Source organism: Protopterus annectens, chromosome 3.part0 (assembly GCF_019279795.1).
Source record: "Protopterus annectens isolate FY-2018-M chromosome 3.part0, PAN1.0, whole genome shotgun sequence".
In the NCBI taxonomy this organism is placed as follows: Eukaryota; Metazoa; Chordata; order Ceratodontiformes; family Protopteridae; genus Protopterus; species Protopterus annectens.
Genome location: NC_056731.1, coordinates 1,665,119,599 through 1,665,144,096, shown reverse-complemented (window position 1 = coordinate 1,665,144,096; position 24,498 = coordinate 1,665,119,599). Strand labels below are relative to the sequence as shown.

At 39.8% G+C, this 24,498-nt stretch overlaps 1 protein-coding gene across 3 annotated transcripts in view; it reads right to left on the bottom strand.

Annotated features, from left to right (window-relative positions):
* The window catches only part of OXR1 (oxidation resistance 1), a 4,227,902-nt gene that overhangs the window by 3,034,189 nt on the left and 1,169,215 nt on the right, over window positions 1-24,498 (bottom strand). For 2 of the 3 annotated variants that reach the window (XM_044065701.1, XM_044065703.1), the window contains exon 5: window positions 12,013-12,099. In XM_044065701.1, the coding sequence (XP_043921636.1) occupies window positions 12,013-12,029 (17 nt within the window). In that variant the 5' untranslated portion in view covers window positions 12,030-12,099. The remainder of the gene's footprint in view (window positions 1-12,012; window positions 12,100-24,498) is intronic. The other variant, XM_044065702.1, reaches the window with a different exon arrangement.

Below are 24,498 nucleotides of genomic sequence, written 5' to 3'. Positions count from 1 at the left end.
TCAGGAAACTACAACAATACAAGACATTTCACACATACACTCTAGCAGAAACCAGAGCAATAAAGCACCTTCCACATGTAAATTCTGGCCCTTAACTTTAACCTTAAAACAATGGGCATGAAACCTTCATCCAGACCCACTGGAGATGATTTGTAAACATCAAAGAGATTCATAAGATCTTTTCAGCTTCAAAAGACACATTTGAAATGCTTGGCTTGGTTTTCCTTACAGCAGATGGCAATGTTGCAACAATCTTGAAATTCACATTTTATAGTGTTTTCTTTAATTTAAAAACACAAGTCTGTATTTTACATTTATTTATACAGTTGATAGAATTATGTATCAAATTCTGTTTGACTAGGCTGGCAGCCTTTACCCATCTTCCTCCAATCTTCATAATCCCCACTGTACTGCGATCTCAGCAACAACCATTCTGTCATTTTTTTTAACTCACTTTAGCGAAAATGCATTTTCAGTGAAAACGCACTTTTGCGAAAGTGTGCTCACCCGTTTTGGTTTTGGTGAAATGAGCTATCGCTCAACAGTCCTAGACGCATATATATATATATATATATATATATGTATATATATACACCACACGCATACTAAAGTGTGATCTCAAAAAAAGTAGGTTTGTGTGTTTTTTTTTTGTTTTTTTTTAATGTTCAAGTTTTCAGAAACTCAATCATATGGTCTTGTCCATATGAATTTCGAGTTACTAAAAATCTGATCATCTGACATAGATCTATATATATATATATATATATATATATATATATATATATATATATATATACATACACACACACACACACACATATATATATATATATATATATATATATATATATATATATATATATATATATATATATATATATACACCACACGCATACTAAAGTGTGATCTCAAAAAAAGTAGGTTTGTGTGTGTTTTTTTTTTTTTTTTTTTTTTTAATGTTCAAGTTTTCAGAAACTCAATCATATGGTTTTGACCATATGAATTTCGATCTAAAGTTCTAAAAATCTGATCATCTGACATAGATCTATATATATATATATATATAAATATATATATATATATATATATATATATATATATATATATATATATATATATATATTTATATATATATATATATATATATATATATATATATATATACATACACACACACACACACACACACACACACACACACATATATATATATATATATATATATATATATATATATATATATATCCTTAATTATCTATATTCATTCATCTGTTTAGTTTTCTATCTTGCCCCCCTTTTTTAATGTTTGAGTTTTCAGAAACATGATCATATGGTCTTGACAGTATGAATTTTGAGCTGAATCAAAATGTAGTTACTGCTGGAAAGTCTACATTAATAAATGCTCTTTAACTTTTTATACATTAATAAATGACTGTGATGCTGTTTGTAGTTAATCAAAAAAAAAAGATAGTACAGAGATAAGTTCAAAGGTTCATAGTTGTGTACCAGGCTAATGGCCCTGCAGCCTTTATAAACCTAGGCCATAGAAGTGCCCTGGCATCATGCCACTGTTAGTTCCTGGTGCCTCTATCAAGTAGAGCCACTAGAGTGATCCCCGGGGTGAACTTTCTATTTCCCATCCACTCATCAAGATTTCTCTTAAAGAGGGCCAGTGAGGTGTTCTGCTTGACATGTATGGGAAGTCTATTCCAGAGCATGGGCAGTCTCTGGGTTATGAATCTGTCCTTCCGGCATGCTCTGTTAATTGTGGTAATGAGGTTGAGGTGTCTGGAGTGTGTGGTGCAGAGTGATTGGGATTTCTTTAGATGTAGCATTTCTAACAGAACTGGGTCAGACATGGCTTTGAAAGTCAAGCAGAGATTGCCTCTTAGTAGTCGATATGAGACAGAGAATAGCTGGAGATTTTTTGAGTCTGTCCATGTAGGACATGTGTTTAAGGCCTAGGATCCTCTTTGTGAGGTACTTCTATGGCCTTTCCAGCTGTTGCATGTGTCTAGTGAGGTACAAGCCAAATAGGGCATTATACTCAATGATTGGCCTAATGAGGAAGAGTAGAGAGAGATAATGGCCTCTTTCTTCCTGGATGCGAAACCCTTGGTAATGAAATGTGCCACATAGAAGGACTTTCTGACCAGAGTGGCAATGTGGTGGTCAAAGGAGAGGTTGCTGTCAACCTATGTCCCCACATCTCTTATAACTCCTTCAGTGTTCTGTGGGCTCCCATCAATGTGGTAATTAGTGGGAACTCAGTTTTTCAAAAAGGGGATGATGACACATTTTTTGGCATTAAGCTCAAGGCCAAGGTTTCCACACCAGTCATTGATCTCAGTGAGGCCTTTTTCTAGGATGCCTACCTCACTTGGGGAGTTAATAATGGCTTCTAGCTTGCAATTATCTTTGAACTTGGTCAGCCAGAGTCCCTTTGTGTTGGGCTGGACTTCTGAGAAGTAGATTCCAAACAGGAGAGGACCGAGGACTGATCCCTGTGGGACTCCACTCGTGACTGGTCAGCAGTCTGACCTCTAGTCCGCTACTTTCACACTGTGGGTTCTATCTGTGAGCCAATTTGCAATCCATCTAGTGATATAGGGGTTGATGCCTAGTTTGGTGAGTTTATCAATAATTCATGAGTAGGGAATGGTATCAAAGGCCTTAACCAGATCTAGGTTGGCTATATATACTGCCTTGCCCTCATCCACAGCTCTGGTGACTGATTCAAAGAAGTCAACCAGGTTGAGCAGGCATGGTCTACCTTTCAGAAAACCAAATTGTGTGGGATCTAGAGTTTGGAGATTCCCTATATCCTTGTTAATTAGGTCCATGATGATGCGCTCCATTGCCTTACAGGTCAGATTTGTCAGGCTAATGGGGCAATAATGCAGCTTTAACCTGTGCAGCGGTAATGCTGGGTACCTGGCATTCCTCTGGTATTGTGATTGGTCCTTTAGGGGGGGGAGTGGGGTAAAGTTGGCACTGAATCTGTCGGCCGGTATGTTGGCAATATCTGTTGGATCATACAGAGATGAGATAAAATCATTTTTTTCTTCACTCTGTTCCTCTATGTTAATAAGAATTTAGACTCTTTTTCCAGTTTCCTTACACCTCATTGACTGCAAAGTGGATGCACTTCCTTATGATTGAGTTCAACGTCCTGTTGTTAAACTCCCTGATTCAAGTTTTGCCTAGGGAGTCATTGTCAGTGCAGCTTTTAAATACATGCTGGACACTGCTTGTGATCTTCTGCCTTTTTTACCTTTTCCGATATTTGTGTGAGCATTGAGTTATCATAAATAAGTTGGGGAGAGGGAGGTGCAGAGATTTGCACCAGTGCAAAATATACTTACTTTGAGTTTGAGTTTCTGACAACTTGAACTCAGTGAGTTGAGACCTCATCACATCACCTGTCAAGGACTTGTAGGTGAAGCCTTTCTATCTATTAGAGATCCTGAAAAAAACTGCACTGCCAGAAACCTATTAAGCCAGGAAAGCTTAAAAAGTATTCTAAAAAGAATCTGCATTTGAAAGAGAGTACTAAGTGTCTCAAAAAGCAATTTGTCCTTCTAAGAAGTGTTTATTTAATTCATAAATAGTAAACCAGGAAAAAGCAGTAACGCAGAAAATTATTTTGAGGCAATCAGAAAGCTTTTAGAATGCTTAAAATAGGAGAGCACTGTTTTACCAAAAGGCTGTTTTATTCAGATATGAGTAACAGATCTTGGTTCAGGGTACAATATATTTGGATAGGACTTAAAACTAGCTAACGAAATCTACCTTTCATGGCAAGGCAACTTCCAGTGACATTTCAAATACAGACCTTATCACAGCTGCTAATATTGTATATTCTGCATATCAGTTTATTCAGCAGATGTAAAAACAGCAGAATCATACACATTACAAAACATGATATTCCTGTTAGTCTATACGCACAAGTTTGGTAAACAGCAGTAAACACAAATCATCCATTAAGAGTGAACTTCAGAAGAAGACCGTGGGAATAGTTTAAAATGAAAAAAGTTGACTGCCATTAGAACAACATCATCTTACTTTAACCTTGTTTTTTGTTTGCCTTTAAAGCAGTTTTTAGATTGTACATTGGGCATTTATTTGTAAACTTCACAAAACCTGACCTTCTTAACTAATGGCTTGACATGCATTGCTGAGTGCTGCTTAGGTTATGTATACTGGCAATGGGGAAATCTCTTTGTATGCATCTCTGGGTGAGACATGTAGGTGTACCTCCACAGACAGCATTTGTGTAGTATGGCTGGACCTTTAATGAGCAGGGCAGCAGGCTATATTTGTAATGTGTTGCAGCTGGCATGTAGTTATTATCCCATAGGATGAACACATGAGAAGGTGTCATGAGAAGGTGTCATATAGAACTTTCCCTTGCGGATAAAGAAGAGCATGCATTTCCTATGAGGGACATAAGACATATAGTGTCATTCAACACTTACCTCTGACAGGAAGAACGCATAAAGTGACATGCAGTTTTTTCCACTGAGGGATAAGCAGGACATGCAATGACATCTTTAAAACAAACAACAACTGAATAAAAACATCAAAAAAACATATAATGGAGTAGCCAGCAACTGCAGGGTGAATTTGATAGCTTTCTGGCACCTCGGCTTCAATGCCTTCAGAGGAATAATTTACAACACTACCACACCATTAATATAGAAAATTTACAACTGAATAATCAATCAAAATTACAAAATCACAAAATCAATTAGCCTTTAAAAGAGCCACAACCATGGTCATGCAAACACATATTCATAGATTTATACATTAAAATTAATTTCCAAGTTTAAACCCATAGGTGCTAAAGTTTTGTAATTCAAAATAAGCCTGCTTTCTAGTTTCAGTAATTTATGAACAGGATTACCCCCATTCAACATGTAAGGTTTAGCACTAGTAGTACACTGAAAAATAAACCGTCATCCTGACCCCCATGCATCTTATAAAAATTATCTGCTATGGGACTAAGTGTCTGTTCTGGATATCCCCCCCAAATGTTACAAAACACAAACTTTAATCATACATTTAGTCTGGCCAATATACCATTTAGGAGGTCAACATCCACAGCACAAAAAAAAATGTAAACTACCCCTCAGGACCGGCAGTCTAACCTATCAGTAATCACAAACCTTTTCTCAGAACCAGAAATACTCCTCACCCTAGAACATATTTTACATCTGCCACACTTGAACATACCTGTCTGAGTATTCAACAACCTCTCCTTTTTATATCTTAGACCTTCCTTAAGGTTCCCAAATCTACCATATGAGAAAGTAACCTTGCAATGACAGGAAGCTTTTATTTTCTATGGGGGGGGAGAGACATGGCATGCGATGGAATGCAAATCTTGTTCTATAGGTTGGAAAAAAAAACACACAGTAGCATGCAGAGACATCTCCTAGAGGAAAGCAGGGCATGCCGGTGCATGCAGCTGTCATTCCTGCTGGTAGAAACAGGTCCTGCAGATGCATGTAGCTCTTACTTCTGAGTGACTTTTCACCTCCAAGGTAGGGCTAGGTTAAAGGTTATACACAACTGCTTCTGCTCTAGATAGATAATATGCTTAGAATATTTTAGTTTTCAAAGATATGATGCAGCCTATCTGAAAGTTTAGTCCAACTGAATGCATGATTAGCTGACCTCTCAGTTTCTTTCCTTGCATGATTTACATTTAAAAATACAGCTAAAGCAGTGACAAAGGTCAAACTTTAAGTTGCTCAGTGTAATGAACAGATTATTTTAAGTCAGTATACAACTGCTTTGACAATGCATTGAATTCTGTTATTTATCTTACAATCAATGTACTGGACCTTGGATAGACACTGGGGAATGTGAGATCAAAAGAACAATTATAAGCATGGATTAATGGATCAATTTGCTTCAGAAAAAATTGAATTTGTTCAATAAAGACAGAGGAATTTCTGCTCCTTCAAACATCAAAAAGAAGAGTAGTGCTTCAATTACTGCATCATAAATGAAATGCCAATTTTCACAAAATGATGGCTGTGGAAGGAAAAGTGTGGGAGTGATATTATACCAAGGTATAAATAATCTTGTAACGAAAAAAATGCAATTATTTACAAATGCAGATTGTCTAGTAAAGTGCCACTATAACTTGTACATATATATAAAATATGAAAACATATGTGTCTTTGTGCTCACATGTGCACGCTTGTGTAGCTGTGTGTAGGTGTGTGTGTATAGCTATACATGTTTGAGTGTGAGGGTGTGTGTTTTCACCCAAGTGCCACAGTGTGCGTGTGTGTGTGTGTGTGTGTGTGTGTGTGTGTGTGTGTGTGTGTGTGTGTGTGTGTGTGTGTGTGTGCTTGCATGCATGTGCATCTGTCTTGGTGTGTTTGCATGTGGTATGTGTTTGTGTGTGCATTTAGTGTGTACATGAGAATATGTGATTATGTGTTTGTTTGTGTAAATATTTGCCTCTGTGGGTATCTGTGAGTCTGTGCTTTATTGCTAGCCTGTGTAACATGCAGTGCACAGGTTCAAAGTTTCATAGGTGTATACTAGGCTAATGACCTTCTTAAGGGCCTTCTTAAGTGCAGCCATGCATCCCAAATCTCAGACAAGTTCTGGTACCCTTGATGAGTGCAAACAGGGGCTTGGGAGATGAAACATTTTCAAAAAGAGGTCTGGGAGATGAATCAATTACAGGCCTGTATCCATTAGAGACACTGGTGTCAAACCAGGGATGATTTTCCTGTTCTACATCCAACTGTCCAAGTTGAAGTTGAATTGGGTTAGGGAGGAGCTCTGTTTTACATGGATGGGAAGCCTGTTCCAGAGAACAGGTAGTCTCTAGGATATATACCTGTCTCTACACCAAGTTCTATTTATATCAAAAGCAAGGTTGATTAAGAACAAGTAATTCTGGTACTGTTTGTTTTGTGGATATGCAAGAGGTCCATCAGAATGGTCTTTGATAATACCTTGTATGTCAGGCATAGATCTCCCCTTAACAGTCTGTAGGAGACAGAATACAGGGATACGGCTTTGAAGCAGTCTGCCTAGGACACTTTACTTATGCCCTGTTTTCTAGTAAGGAACTTCTGTGGACATTCCAGTTGTTGGGTATGCTAGGTTAAGTGCAAACCAAAGGGAGCACTGTACTGAATGATAGGCCTGATGAATGCAGAATACAGCAAAACAGTAATCTTCTTGCACCTAGATGCCATAACTTTGTTTATAAGTTGCACAACACAGAATGATTTTATCAATACTGTAGACATGTATTTGCAAAGGCTATATTATTGTCTATGTGTGTCCCCAAGTCCCTGAGTTCTGAGTCGACTCTTAGGGGTATGTTCTCAATATAATAGTTACCAGGGGTGGATGACTTCCTGAAGGATAACAGTATGCACTTCTTGGCATTTAGTTTTAGTCTATGGCTCTGACACAAGTTTTTGTCTGTGTTAGCCCTTCCTGGAGAAGATTAGTGTTGATGACGGATTCTCTGTCTGCTCCTAATTTGCAATAATCTGCAAATGTAGTCAACTTGAGGCTCTTGACACTGGCCTTGACTTCAGAGAAGTAAATGCCAAAAAGAAGCGGTCCTAGGAACAATCCCAGAGAGACTTCTCTTGTGACTGGCCTCTTTGTGGAGTGGACTTCACAACTGGCCTTTTTATAGAGATGAGCTAGCTGGTTATCCACTGGGTGACATAAAAGTTTATACTTGACCTCTTGAGTTTGTCAGCAATGCCTGAGTGGGGTGTTGTATCAAATGTCTTGGCCAGGTCAAGGTAGGCAGTGTGAGCCATTTTGCCCTCATCCACAAAGAAGACCACCAGGTTGAGTAGGCACGACCTGCCCTTGTCAAAGTCAAACTGGGTTGCGTCCAATGTTTGGAGGTTTCCTATGTCATTATTGATCATTTCCATGATAATTCTTTCCATGGCTTTGCATATGAGACTAGTGAGACTTATGGGTCTGTAGTTTCTACGGCCTGTAGATGGCCCACCTTTGTGCAGTGGGATGCCTGTTGTTGTTCTCCATTCATGAGGCATGAAGCCTGTTTGGAGGCTACAGTTAAAACAGCAATTCCAGAAGGCCTGACGGGTCATGTTTCATGCTATTTAGAAAGCATCCTGGGATATTTTCTGGGCCCATCAATGCAGTGTTCTCACGTTACAGAAAGCACTGAGGACCTGTTTCCTTCAGATAGTAGGATTAGTCCCAGGATTAGTAACTTTGTTTTACATGCATACCGACTGCAGGAATTTTAAAAAAGCTCATAAAGCACAATACAAATTATGAGATAAGGTCAGCCAAAGTATGGCATCGTGTTGTATCAGTGCACAAGCATCTGAAGTAAGAAAGAAAATGATGAACTGATAACTGAAATCAGCTGTACACCAAAGTGTTCCTTTGATTAGTTTCATAATACACTACCTTTTTGCACTGTAATAGATACATGAATACAGGCAGGCACAGAGAGCTCGCAGCTGACTCTCTCATAGGTTCACAGGTGTATACTAGACTAATCACCGATGTGGCCTTTATAAGCCTAGCCATGCAACTCAAATGCATCCCACACAATATTGTGCCTTACAAGTTATTTTAAGAGGTGTATGGTAGTTAGGACATGATTTAATGGCTACCTCTGTCCATCATAGACATGAATGTCATATCAGGGGTGAACTTCTGATGTCCCATCCACTGGACCAAGTTGTGCTTAAACACTGTTCGGGAAGTGCTCTCTCTTTCTTACTCTGTGGTCATTCACAGATGATTCCTAGAGTGAACCCACTGAAAGCCACAAGTATTCTACAAAAATAATTAAACAACAACTAAATAAATAAATAAATAAATAAGTAAATAAATAAATATATATGTGTGTATGTGTTCATCTATGTGTGTGTGTGTGTGTGTGTGTGTGTGTGTGTGTGTGTGTGTGTGTGTGTGTGTGTGTGTGTGTGTGTGTTGTAGTAATCTTGAGACATCAGCATTACGAAATCTTCCCTGAGCAGCATGTGTGAACAATCTTTTATGTGAATGCCAGAGACATAAAATAATGCAAAGCTGCATGGAAATACAACGCCTGGCTAAAAGGGCATCAGCCAAGATAAGATAGTGCTTATAAATAATTTCTCTCTTTATCAAGGCATAATTATTAATATGAATAAATATTTATGTTGAAAATAATTCCTCTAATAATCAGATGTCAGAACAGATGACAGATGTAAACCAGTTATAAGATGTTGCAGTGGTTTTTAGAATTGTTAGCTCAGGTCACAGCAGCCTGGAACAAGGGTCACACACTGACACACTCTGATGTATTGCAAAGGCAGGGAATGGCTCTTCTATTAGAAGTTTTATAAACATGCATAAACATGTATTAATCAGTACTTTTCTATTTCTATCAAAACATTCCTAAACTTTCTAAGCTGTATGTGTAAAGGATAAAAAGAATGTAAAATGCATGATCTATAAAATGTACATATATGTTACAAACATCAAAGAATAAAAAATGTATATTATTCTGTTTCATACGTTGTCTATAGAATGAATGACAGGAGCAGATGTTGTGCCTTGCATATACATGCTGCAGATTTTATTTGAAGTTTTTCTTAAGCTTTTGTATTACTTTGTAAGTTGCAAACTTTCATTAATTCTGAATTCTTCAACAGTAATAATAATGTAAATAGTAAATGCAGCTGTATAATATATAGTATTTCTTATTAGAAAGGTTATATCAATAAGTAAGAACATATGATGACAAAGCTGAAACAAGAAATGCTTATGTCTGTACTTGTTACAGAAAAGGAAAACCTGTTGTTGTAGTAGCAACTTTTAAAATAGTCTGTTGTAACAGCAATTTGAAAATAGCTGCATGACCTGATTAGGACACAGTGTATGTCTAAAGAGGCAAGGCTACATCTTTCAAAACTGTATAAAAACCCTGTCTTCATCTGTAATCTTTGTCAGATACATGAGAAATAAACTGTACTGACCCAAATGGAGATGCCTTGCTTGCTTATCATTTATTTTTCTCTACTTTGCATTATCAAATTTACCCTTTACTGAAATTTAAACTGGGATAGTACCTTGAAAATGAACATCACCAAACTTTCTTTTTGCCGACATATACAGCAACAAAACACCGGTCGATAATGCCCAGTGATCAAAATGTGAAGGGCATTATTTCCCTTATAATGCCCACCATGGAGGGCATTACTGCACTTTGGTAATGGGCAATCTGTTAAACTGTGTTGCATTTTTAATTATTATATTTGTTTTATAGTTTTATGTAAAATAGTTCTTATGCCTAATGTTTCAGAGGTAACTGTAGTATATCTAATTGTTGTTGAAGGAAGTATTTTACATCCAAAATATAAGCTGTGTAAGTACTTAATGTCCATATACACACACACACACACACACACACACACACACACACACACACACACACACACACACACACACACACACACACACACACACACAATGTTTTGCGTAATTGCAGCTGCTTTCTAGATTGGGTATACGTCAGATGGTGACAGTGATCAAATGAATGAAATAATGTCATAGAGTGTAAGGCAATGTAACCTCCCATACCTTGCAACTGTCCCTAATTATGCTCTGTCCCTCAAAAATATTTGATTTTCTGAGAAATTCCTGAAGATTGTCAATCAGTGAAGATGGACATTACAGTTTCATTATTCATATTTTTCAGAAAATGTATGTTGATGGATAACATCTTGCTATATTAAAGTGAATTGGGAATTGTCCACAACTTTAAGTCTTTACCCTCTTTTTGTTGCCTTTATGCAGAATTCTTAATCAAATCTGAAAGGTATGCATTGTCTCCTGCTTGTTCTCTCTTCTCTTTCTCTTTCACTGTTTCATTCACTCACTCACTTACTGTATTATACTCTCTCTCTCTCTCTCTCCCTCTGTCTCTCGCACACATATACATATGCACACACCTACAAAAGCTCCAACATATTATGCAATTTTCATTATAAATTAGCATTAAACAGCAATGTTACAGGGTTATTACAAGGCATTAAGTAGAGATACAATGTCATACAATGTCAATAATCAGGGGTATAGCAAAACTATTTCAAGATGTATAAAAAAAATAAGTCTAAGATGAATATAGTTTTTGGGGTAAGTGGTTACAATAGGGTGTACTCCTGGTAAAAAAATGCCTAGAGCTGTAATCAAATTTTCAGAATTCCAAAGCAGTTTGCTACACTGTAAATTCACTTCACAAATATTTCTAACCTCATCAAACTGGCAATTCAATATATATGTTGCTTTCATTTCAAGTATTTCCAATGCATTCTTATATCTCTTACTGTTGTTTTCACAACAAAGCATTTCCTGATCTGACTGTGACACATATTGCCTGACTTGGTAAGCAGTTTAGACATGCAGAATGTCAGGCCTTTCTGTCACAACTGCAAGCTTTCAAATAGTTCAGCACATATTATATTGCATTCTTCTCCACTATCTAACTTAAACAAAATAGTGGTTATACATGTATACACACACACACACACACACACACACACACACACACACACACACACACACACACGCAATTATTTCTCATGAAAAATACAGTTGCTTTCTCTCACACAATTTACAGTCATGCCCATTCAAAAAACAAAGTGTTCTATTGGCAGTGTAGCTTTAACCCTTGTTACAACATTCCAATTCCGCGTGACTTTTTTTCCTGATGACCACCAATAATCAATAAATTGCATGTAAATCAGTTTTCATTTTGTTTCATTACCATGCTTAGATCAATATTTGAAAAACAAACAAAAAATCTAAATCTTCTAAAGTGCTTTGACCCTCTTACCATGTTGTGTTACTCAATGTTCCATTTTCTATAAGAAAACCAGTCTCTGTTTTCATTAATTAAGCAAGAGAGCAACAGTAAGCTTGTTTTATTACTTCAGATTATGTGATATTCTGTAATGATTAAAAAAAGCATTAAATGCAAACCTTTTGGTGCCAAACATCTTCAGGTCTCTTCACTTAAATTCTGTGCATTTCTTCAAGTGCAAAACCAGCAAGTTTCCTGCAAATGAACTGAGAAAGAACACAAATTGTGTTTTAGATACAAAATAACGACATGTAAAAATACTGCTAAAACAATAGCTTACCTTCTTTGGCTGAATTTTTTTGTGTGTGTTGACATCTGTGTGTGTGTGTGTGTGTGTGTGTGTGTGTGTGTGTGTGTGTGTGTGTAAAATGAGTTTGTATTACATATTATATATCTCCAACAGAGTTGTCTCTGTTTACATTTGTATGCATATGTTTTGGTGAGTATTTTTGCAACAGACATATACCAGGTTACAATAAATGAAAACATCAGACAAATAAATATTTCCAGCAGTGTGAAGTAATAATGTTCTCTGCTGCACTGTGCTATACTTTGATATTCTTACACTCTACCTTACTATACTATAGTATACAATACTATATTATACTAGGGTCTCTATCACGCTGTCGAACTTTTAAAAGTTCGAACGTCATATGGTCGACACCATATGATCGAACTTTTAAAAGTTAGAAAGTTTCACTGTAAATCTCCGTACAGTGCAGAATGGGAAGATTTCCCTTTCTGCACTGTAGTGCAATCTCAGAGTTGGTATATTTGAAGTGCGGGGGGTGTGGAGGGTGCATGGGGGCTTGCCCCTGCATAAACCATTAAGGTAGGCTTTTTCTTTGGTTTATTTTTTTTTATTACATTTTTGGACTTTTAAAAGTTTGATCATATGGTGTCGACCATATGACATTCAAACTTTTAAAAGTTCGATTATGTAATATAGACTCACTATACTATACTATACTATACTATACTATACTATACTATACTATACTATACTCTAATATACTATACTATACTGCACTATGCTATACCACAGCCAATTATACTGCAAGTTCATAGGCTGGAATATGTATTGTAGAATATGTTCCTATCAAGAATCAAAGATTCCTCAATATTGATTACTTCCTTTCCCTTATAATTACATTCAAACTGATTCTTAACAGGAATGGTAGCCTATTTAATGTCCTGTGAATATTTTAAGACAGAGGAATGTATCACTGAATAGTGTTGAACTTTATTCTAATTGTTGCTGTGTTGAGATTCAATATCAGTATTCAAATAGAAGATAGAGGATGCTAAGAAGATTAAGAAACTATAGTGCTTAGCCAACTTAAGCAGATAAGGTTCTGACTATAGCCCTAGTGACCAAAGTTTGATTAGCTACTCAGGTATGTGATAGAACTTGCCAGAGAGGATGGGAATGACTATCTGTTTCCTTACCTACCTTATTTCCCTGCAAATAAGACCAGGTCTTATACTTTTTCTCCTGCCGAAATACGCATTAGGGCTTATTATCAGGGGATCCCTTATTTACCCCTCCTTGTACAACAATCTACATTTATTCATTTATTCATGTACACAAATTGGCATTTATTCATATACAAAAATCGGCATTTATTCATGTACACAAATTGACATTTATTCATGTGCACAAACTGACATTTATTTGGTACTTTTCCATTATTGGGCAACAGTTCTAGGTAATGCGTTAACAGTTGTGTGAGAATTCTACATAAACAGTGCAACAAACATTTCAACTTCAGAATATCTACACCTTTGATTTCACAGTGCAATATTTCATGTGTATTGGAGGAGGGGAATAAAACAGGTGAATAACTGCCACTTTTTGAGTGGTGATGTGTTCTTTATTCCTTACCCAAACCATAAGAGAAGAATGACGGAAAGTCATAAAAATGAAGTCTGGGAACTAGTGGCCTTACTTTGTAATTACCCCTTAATAATGAAATGCTACTTTAATACAATAAAGTCAAAAAACTGACAAGAGCTTGATGGCAGCTGAAAGCAGAAGCAATCCATTCTGTTGCCCCGATAATGGAAAAGTTATTCAAATACAGTCATGTTATCTCCTTCTGGAACATTGTCATAAGTCTCCAACCCCCGAATTCTGGCCTGAATTTCTTGTGACTCCATTTCCTGTAGAACTATTGGCCTTGATCTGTCCTGCCCAGCAATAGAGCTATCCTTAAATATGTACTGCATGTCCATGTAGCCTGCTCATAGTGCATTGGCAACACAGCTGTTAGTGATTTTATTCCATGAATTCTTTACCCAAGTCATGACCTCCTGCAGGCTAGGCTTCACAAAGTTTCCACGCTGATTTCTCAACATTTTATTTTCAATGTAGTCATTGAGTTTCATGTGCAAATGGTCATTGAATGGCTTGTTTATTGCACTATCAAGAGTCTGGAGATAGGCAGTCATTCCTGCAGGAATCATTATTTGATCTACTCTTCTCTGTGCAAGGAAGTTCTTCATGTCTTTAGTGCGGTGAGGGCTGGCTGAATTCCAGACTAGCAGACCTCTTCCTCACCTCGCAAAACAAGTGGCAGCATTACATCGACCCACTTCCTTATAACTGCTTATGTGCACCAGGCTTTTTTGGTTTCAAGAATGTAAATGCCTGAAACATGTTCAATCTTATCTTTCTTGCCCTTACTAATGATTAGAGGTGGGGTTTTCTTTCCATCTAGATGAACTGCCAAAATACAGGTAACACGTGCACTTTTGTAACCAGTGGAGGGAATGTAGATTGACAAAGCACCCCTGTGATCAATTGTTGTTTGAGATCTGTGGCCCATAAAGACTACAGTTTCATCCATAGCAATCATGTTGGAGAGTTGGTATTTAGAAAAGTAGATGCCACCAACAAAGGACTTGAATGCAAGTGCACGTTTAATAACTTCAGTATCTTCCAGCTTGAACAGTGTTGTCGATCTTCTTAGAAACAGTTCATATCGCTGAAGGAAGCCATCCAGCCAGTGTTGTGATGCTTTGAATTCTTCTGGGGATATTTCTAACTGTGGTGCCATTGCAAGGGCAAATGCTTGAATATCAGCCCTGCGCACAACCAAAGCCTTTGCTCTCCTGTTAGCAATCCAGTCACAGATGATGTCTTCCAGCTCAGGAAATAATGGTTGCTGACCTGATCCACACTTGCACTTCTTAGCATTTCCCTTGTCCACCTGTTGACTGAGGTTATCATACTCTGCTCACCATTTTCAGACCATTCAGAGATCCAACTTTTTCTCTTTGCAGAAAGCCATTAGATTCTTTCCCCGTGAGTCCTCCACAATTCATTTCTTGTGCTCGACGGAATAGCACTTTTTTTTTGCACTCATCTTGTCTGGGGGGGGGGGGGTTAATTTAATTCTTACGAGACAGGAGTGGCATGTTTTACGTGCGTTGTCTGTACTTTGACCAATCAAAGTACACTTGCCAGTTTTTATGGTCCAAGGATCTCAAATGTCAAATGTGAGTGAGGATTAGGGTTACAGTAAGAATCGTGGAGGACTTCCGGGGAAAGAATCTTATGACTTTCTGCAAAGAGAAGAAGTTGGGTGTCCAAATGATCCAAAAATGGCAAGCAGAGTACAATAACCTCAGCCAAACAGTGTCAATAATATTATTATTTTATAATTCAACACGTCTGTCGTGTTGTTGACGATCTTAACTGGGTCTTATTTTTGCGGCAGGACTTATATCATGACCACCCTGGAAAACCATGCTAGGCCTTATTCTCTGGTTAGGTCTTATTTATGGAGAAATATGGTATCCCAAGTGGGAGTAAGGTATCACGGGCTTGCCACTTGGGTGAAACCTATTCATAGCACTAGGTGTTGTACGTTTGGCATAGCACTAGGTGTTGTACGTTTGGAGCAAAAGCCTATGAACATGCACTGCCATTATAGTTATGGACATGGCCAATTGAGCATGTGCAGACATGCACTAATGGCTGGCAGCATGCAGTGGAATTCACAGAGACACTGTGAGGGACAGCAGTGCTCCACTAGGGAAGGGGTAGGCTGCTCCACAAGGCCTGCAAGTTGGCCTACTCCCCACCACCTAACTCTTGTTAACAGAATGAGTGGACCTGAATTAAATGGGCTGTAAGGGTTTTCCCTGTGCCAGGGATATTCGACTCTCATGCTGTGAAATGAATGAGCCAACTGGAAGCAAATAGATGAGCCACAGAGCCTGTCCTGAAAAGGGTGAAGAAAATAATATATAGAACATGTTAAAAGTGTAAAAATCATCTTACTCAGTCTTGGAAACATATTTCTTTTCTACATTTTCCTCTGTTATACTGATTATTAAAAAAAAATACAAAAAGCAGAAATGAATTCCAAATGAGACCAACCTGAGGATTTAGATAGCTACCACAGGTTACATATTCACAGTTCATAGGTTCATAGGTTCATAGGTTGATACTAGGCTATCTGCCGTAGGGCATTTATAAGCCTAGCCAGAGTGTGTTTGGCTTTTGCCACCCTTTTAGATTAATTGACTGTGCCTCTGTATAGTAGGTCACAGAAGATAGCCCTTTTGAGATTAGTTTACTGTGCCTCTGTCTAGTAGGGACACAGAAGTGATCTCAGGGGTAAACCTACGATCTCCCATCCACTCGGCAAGATTCCTCTTGAAGAGGATCATTGAGGGACTCTGCTTACCATGGATTGGGATTTTGTTCCAGAGTGAGGGGAGCCTCTGGGATATGAATCTGTTCCTTCAGCATGTCCTATTTATTTCTGTGCTGAGGTTTAAGTCCCTGGAGCATGTAGCTCTAAGGGATTTGGAGTTCCTGAGGTGGAGCATGTCCATTAATTCTGGGATGGACATGGCTTTATACGTCAGGCATAGATCGCCTCTGAGTAGGCAGTAAGCAACTGAGTAGAGCTGGAGTTTCTTTAGCCTAACTGCATAGGGCATCTGTTTGAGTCCCTTGATCCTCTTGGTGAGGTACTTTTGGGGTCTTTCCAGTTGCTGCAGGTGTCGGGTAAGGTACATCTCAAATGGGGCATTGTATTCAATTATGGGCCTGATGAGTGATGAGTAGAGGGGCACAATGACCTCTCTTGATCTAGATGTGAACCCTTTCATGATAAGGTGGGCTATATAGAAGGTCTTTCTAACCACTTTGGCAATGTGATTGTCAAAGGAGAGATTGCTATCTACTTGGGTCCCCAAATCTCTAATTACTTCTTCTGTACTTAATGGATTACCACCTATGTGGTAATTTGTGGGCACTTTGTTTTTCCCAAAGGGGATGACTATGCACTTTTTTGGCATTTAGCTTTAGGCCATGGCTCTGGCACCAGTTATCCATCTCTGTGAGACCCTTTTGGAGGATGCTTGTGTCAGTCGGCGAGTTGATTATGGCACCCAGTTTGCAGTCATCTGCGAACTTGGTCAGCCATAGTCCTCCCATGTTAGCCTGCACCTCAGAGGAATATATACTGAACAAGAGAGGTCCCAGGACTGAGCCTTGTGGGATGCCACTTGTAACTGGTTTAGAGTCTGACATGGCACCTGCAATTCTGACCATGTGGGTTCTATCCCTGAGCCAGTTTGCAACCCATCTTGTGACATAGGGGTTGATATTTAAGCTGGTGAGCTTATTTATGATGCCCGAGTGGGGTATTGTGTTGAAGGCTTTTGCGAGGTCCAGGTAGGCTGTGTGGACTACCTTTCCTTCATCTATGGCCTTGGTGACTGTTTCAAAGAAGTCGACCAGGTTCAGGAGGCAAGATCTGCCCTTAACAAAGCCGAATTAGGTAGGATCCAGTGTTTGGAGGTTCCCAATGTCTTTGTTTATGAGTTTCATGATGATATGCTTCATAGCTTTGCAGACCAAGCTAGTCAGGCTTATAGGGCGATAGTTTCCAGGGTCCATTGTGGCACCACCTTGGTGGAGTGGGACCACTGTTGCTGTACGCCATTCCTTGGGTACATATCCTGTAGTAAGGCTGAGACTGAACAGTGACTTTATGTGAGGGTTCAGTTCTTCTTGGAGTTTGTGTAAGATGCAGCCCGGGACACCGTCCAGTCCCATTGATGCTGTGTTTTTTGCTTTGGAGAGGGCAGCTCTCACCTGTGCATCTGTGATGTCAGGGAGGCTACACTCTGTTGGGATAGACATTTGCTCTTTTGGGGGGGAAGGGGGGGAGAAGTTTTCACTGAACCTGTCTGCCGGGATGTTGGCAATGTCTGTGGGTTCAGTGTATTTTTTGTCATTTTGAACTAACTCAGAGCATATCTGGGAGTTGCCACACAGGTTCCTGACATAACTAAAGAAGGCCTTGTGATTATCTTTAGCATCTTGTGCAATTTTTCTTTCAAAGTTGGCCTTAGATGATTTTATGAGGGATCGTAGTTTCTTGCTAGTACTGATCAGAGATGCCGTCCCTTTTTGGAATTTTGCTCTATCATGTAGTAGCTTCCTCCTTCTGTTGTATAGCTTATTTATGGCTGGGGTCCACCAGACAGGTCTCCTGCCTTTGGAGGAATGAGTCTTCATTTTATTTGGGATAGCACGATCCATGCATTCTTGAAGGTGTTCAGAGAAAGCGTTTGTAAAGGATTCTGCGGTTTGGGCCGTATTTTCTACTGGCCCGGGGGCTTTGAAGGATTCCACCTCAGTTTTGAGAAGTGTGAAGTTTGTTTTTGAGATGTTCTTCACCGTAGTTTCCTTGGCTGGGGTGGGGACGGGATACGGATGCCAGTGAGATTTATTTATGGTCAGATCTTACCAATGAGGGGTATACCTCTGGTATGGAACATAGAGTCCCCATGTTGGTGATGATCAGGTCCAATATGTTTTCCCCTTTTGTGGGAGTGGTGACAAGTTGTTCCATAGCATTTGAGTTTATAAATTCTAGGAACGGTTGGGCGAGGGTGTTGGGGCTTGAGTAGTGCTCCCAGTCTATATTTGGGTAGTTGAAGTCACCCAATATAATGGTGTTTGGAGAGACCTTCATATTCTCCAGTGTTCTCAGAAAAGGCGAGTGGGGTTCCTAAGTTTGGGAGGGTGGTCTGTAGCAGGCTACAAACTGAAAGGCAGTTTTGCCCACTGCTAGTTGCACATGGATCATCTCCGATGCTTCATGCAGTGCCACTAACCTGGAGGTGTGGGTATCTTTGATGAATATGGATACTCCCCCTCCTTTTGTGGTTCGGTCCGAGTTTTGGGGCTGAAAAGCATGGTATGAGGTATAACCTGGTAGTGCTGGGGTGCTCTCGGGAGCCTTGAACCAGGTTTCTGTTACTGCACAGATATTTTGACACTCATGTTGCTAAAGTGGTTAGAAAGACCTTCTACATTGCCCACCTGATCATGGAGGGATTCACATCCAGATCTAGTGAGGTCATTGTTCCCCTGTACTCTTCACTTATCAGACCAATGATGGGATGTATCTCACCCGACATCTGCAGCAATTGGAGAGACCCCAAAAGTTCCTCACCAAAAGGATAAAGGGACTCCAAAATCTGTCATATGCTGCCAGATTGAAGAAACTCCAGCTCTATTCAGTCACATACCGTCTGCTCAGAGGTGACATGTGCCTGACATACAAGGCCATGTCCAACCCGGAATTAATGGACATGCTCCACCTCAAAAAATCCAAATCCACCAAAACCACTAGAGCAGGATATAAATAGCTGGAGGGATAGATTTATCACTATGCTGTGGAATAAAATCCTGGTCCATGTGAGGCAGAGCACCTCACTTGGCTCTGTTCAAGAGAAATCTTGACCTGTGGATGGGAGATCATAGGTTTACCCTGGGAATCATCTCTGTGTCACTGCTGGACAGAGGCACAACAAACTAATGGGTACAGTATTTTTCATATAAGGGCGTAAGCCACAAAACTTTGGGCTAGGCTTATAAATGCCTTAGGGCAGATAGCCTAGTATAAACCTATGAACCTATGAACCTATGAACCATACTGAGGAGAGCCTTGAGTGCGTGCATCTTGAGGTTTAGACTTCTGGCGTTGAGCAGAATTACCCTTAGTTTCTTTTTCTTTGTGTTGTCTATGGAGGTGGGTTTGTCTTTTGAGCCTTGCCTAAAAAAGGCACTATGGGGGTGGTAGAGCCTTAACCAGTATTTGAAAGCCCAGGGGTGACAGGTGCAAGCCGTCCCTAGCGAAGCAACATGGCTTGTCGAGCATGTCATCCCAGGCTGACAGACACTGGATCCCCTTTGAATGACTTTTGAGAAGTTCTTCACCGTGGTTTCCTTGGCTGGGAGTGAGGACGGGATACGGCTGTCCAGTGAGATTAATTTATGGTCAGATCTTACCAATGAGGGGTATACCTCTGATATGGAACATAGAGTCCCCATGTTGGTGATGATCAGGTCCAATATGTTTTCCCCTCTTGTGGGAGTGGTGACCAGTTGTTCCATAGCATTTGAGTTTATAAATTCTAGGAACGGTTGGGCGAGGGTGTTGGGGCTTGAGTAGTGCTCCCAGTCTATGTTTGGGTAGTTGAAGTCACCCAATATAATGGTGTTTGTAGAGACCTTCATATTCTCCAATGTTCTCAGGAAAGCAGAGTGGGGTTCCTGAGTTTGGGAGGGTGGTCTGTAGCAGGCTACAAACTGAAAGGCAGTTTTGCCCACTGTTAGTTGCATATGGACTGTCTCCGATGCTTCATGCAGTGCCACTACCCTGGAGGTGTGGGTATCTTTGATGAATATGGATACTCCCCCTCCTTTTGTGGTTCGGTCCGAGTTTTGGGGCCGAAAAGCATGGTATGAGGTATAACTTGGTAGTGCTGGGATGCTTTCGGGAGCCTTGAACCAGGTTTCTGTTACTGCACAGATATCGATATTCTCCATACTGAGGAGAGCCTCGAGTGCGTGCATCTTGAGGTTTAGACTTCTGGCGTTGAGCAGCATTACCCTTAGTTTCTTTTTCTTTGTGTTGTCTATGGAGGTGAGTTTGTCTTTTGAGCCTTGCCTAAAAAAGGCACTATGGGGGTGGCAAGAGCCTTAGCCAGTATTCAAAATCCCAGGGGTGACAGGTGCAAGCCGTCCCTAGCGAAGCAAGGTGGCTTGTCGAGCATGTCATCCCAGGCTGACAGACACTGGATCCCCTTTGAATGGCACCAATACTTTAGCCAATTGTTAAAATTGATCATTTTGTCTTTATACTGTGGCATCATTCTTGGTGAGGGTAAGATGCTACTCAAGGTCAGGGTCATACCGGCCTGGGCTACATGATCAGAGAGCTCCTCTATGTCTCTTTTCATGTAGTCCAGGGAGGTACATCTCAGGTCATTCACACCAGCATGGACAATGACGGAGTCATATTTGTAATTGCTTTGGAGTGGCCTGAGTGCTTGTGTTATGTGGCGGATCCTGGCACCCGACAGGCAGCTTACAGTGACCTTCTCCTTGTTCAGCCTGGTGAGTGGGACGTCAGTGTGTCTGGCAATAGAGTCACCTATTACAAGTGTATTAGGTGTGTTGTTTAGGCTTAAGGGCTGTGACTGTGTGGCACACTGACTTTTTGAACTATGTGATACATGGGTATTGTTGTGGTGTAGCGGTTGCTTGTATATCTGCTTTGGAGGTCTCTGCTGCTTGGGCAGATTTTTATTTAGAGCCTCCGAGTATGTTTTTGTGTGTTTATGTGTTTGGTTTTCTGTTGCAATAGGTCTATGTGAGACTGGATTTGTGGTGTGTGTGGTTACCTTCTCCTCCTGACTGACTGCGCCAGTATTGGGTTGAGAGAGCTCAGCCTCCAGTTTGGCTATATAGTTGCATCTCTCACATATATTTGAGCTTGTTGGGAGGAGGAGAGGGTGGTCTGTGTACATAAGGCAGTTGTAACATTGCCTCAAGATTCCCAGATTCACCAGCTGGACTGGAGAGTAAACCCGAAACTGACTTTTGGACATGCCAGAATAGTATAAAGAACTACTTTTTGACTGATCAAAAAGGACCAATAGGGAGCCGAGTACTTAAAGGGAGTATAAGAGTGTGTAGTGCTTTAGTTTATTAGTGCTTACTTATAAGATTACTTATATGAGCAACTGCAGAGCTTTAGAATGAAAACAGAGTGCTTACTTTGAGATTTAGAATAGTTCTAAGGGAAAAAGTGAAGAGCAGACTTTGTGGAGCCGGGAATAGTTTAAACCCATTTAAGCGGCGCTGCCTGATGCTGCTCTATGTGCAAAATCGTGCAAAACCGCACAAATGTGGGTTCTAAAGCAGGGAAACTGAAAGAGATAGAAACTGACCCAGAACGGCCAATAAGCTACTAGTTTCAGGGCTGAGGCCACCCTCCAGGGACAGATAGGCTGCTCAAAGCTCCCCACTTTCACTGGTGAACAGAGAAGCTTCCTCCTATCCAAGTAAGGATATGGGCAACACAGGAAACTATACCACAGTCTGGAATTCAGCAAAACCTGAAATCTGGACTAATCTAGTTCAGCAAAGGAGGGAAAAGAGAATATTTTTTTGGGTTTTTTTTTGTTTTTTTCAGGAAACAGCAGAAAAACACACAGAAAACACTGTAAATGCTATAAACAGGCTTGCACACTTTAGTGTGTAGCCTACAACAGTTAATAAATAAAGACAGATCTTATCATGACAATGATTCTTGTATCTATTGTGACTCTTTGTTACATTGTTAGAATATTTCAATGGTAATTGATAATCACATCTAAGTCTAAAATGATCAGTTGCTGGAGTAGTCTGATAAAAATGAAGAGCTGAGATAAGACACCAGAAATGCTGAATCCTTTACCTATACTTTTTACAAGTATTTATGAAAAACTATGCTATACTATGTTAATCCACATTATACTACGTGGTACCTTTATTTCATTATATTACAAAGTGCTATACTACAGTATACACTACTTTGTTATATTACATTATGCCTTCTCCTTGCAAAAGCATTAAAAAAAATGTTATATGTTCTCTAAAAACAGGCTACATGTAAAGCATTCCAAGAGAGTATAACACATAAGTCTATATATCATCAGTGGCAGACAGAGTACTTCATCTCATGCAAGCAGTATCTGCAGTACTCTTGTCATGTAATTCTGACCACTAAAATAAAAACAAGCAGCAGCTAAGATCACCTGCATCACTTCTACTTTGATCTTCTCTTCTCAGCCGCTGCTTCCCTCTCATATTTACTAAAATTAATTCACATTTGATTTTCTACTCTGCTAATATTATTTACATATTGTATCAACTGGTTATCAAAGGCTCATAGGAGATCATAGGAGATTACTAGGCTATCAACCCGGAGGCCATTTTAAGCCTAGCCGTTTCAACTCAATGTAATGCAGTAGAAGTACTAGTCAATACCCAAGATTGCATTTAATGTTGACTGCCCATGTCCAGGAGGGTTGTGGGCACTATCCCTGGTAAGAAATTGTGGTGCCCCATCCACTCATCCAGGTTTCTCTTGAATAATGTCATAGAGATGCTCTATTTCACATGCATCGGAGGCCTGTTCCAAAGACATGGCAGTCACTCAGAGATAAAACTGTCCCTCCAGCATGTCTTATTTAAGCCATAGACCATATTTAAGTTCCTGGAATGGGTAGTCCTAGACCCGTTTGATTTACAGATATGCAGTAAGTTCATTAGGTTTGGGTCTTGGGTTGCTCTATAGGCCAAGAATAAGTCTCCTCTAAGAAATCTATACGATAAGGAGTATAGTCACAGGGACTTTAGTCAGTCCGTGTAAGTCACATGCTGGAGGCCCTTGTTCTTCTTTGTTAGAAACCTCTGAGGTCTCTCTAATTGCTGGAGGTGCTTAGTATGATACATGCCGAATGGGGCATTATACTAAATTATTGGCCAGATAAGTGCTGAGTATGGGGGGGGGGGGTTATAACTTCTTTTTCTCTCAAGGCGATGCCTTTACTAATCAAGTGAGCTGTGTGGAAAGCTTTCCTTACAATGGTAGACAAGTAGTGGTTGAAGTTAAGGTCTTGGTCAACCAGTGATCCCAGGTCCCTTACCATTTCATAGGTACTTAGGGTACTGTTGCTGATTTGATAGTGTAAAGGGGCATTGTTTGTGCCAAAGGGAATAATGATGCATTTCTTTGCATTCAGTTTGAGACCGTGACTAATTCACCAGTCGTTGATCTGTGTGAGACTCTCCTGTAGTATAATGACATCATTTGGGAATTTAATGACTGCACCTAGTTTGCAGTCGTCTGCAAACTTGGTTAGCCACAAACCTTTAGTTTGGACCTGAACTTCTGAGAAGTATATACCAAACAGTAGGGGTCCCAGCACTAACCCCTGTGGCACCCAACTGGTAACAGGTCTGGTGGTTGATGTGGAGTCACTCACCTTTATACTGTGTGTCTGGTTTGTGAGCCATTTGGCAACCCATCTTACAATGAAGGGGTTTACATTCAGTTTGCTAAGTTTGTTGGCAATGCCTTAATGTGGGATTGTGGCGAAAGTCTACTGAGTCAATGTATGCTGTGTGCCCAGATTTGCCCTCATCAATGGCCCTGGTCATACTTTCAAAGAAATCCACCAGATTTAGCAGGCAAGATCTGCCCTTCGTGAAGCAGAACTGGGTAGGATCCATAGTT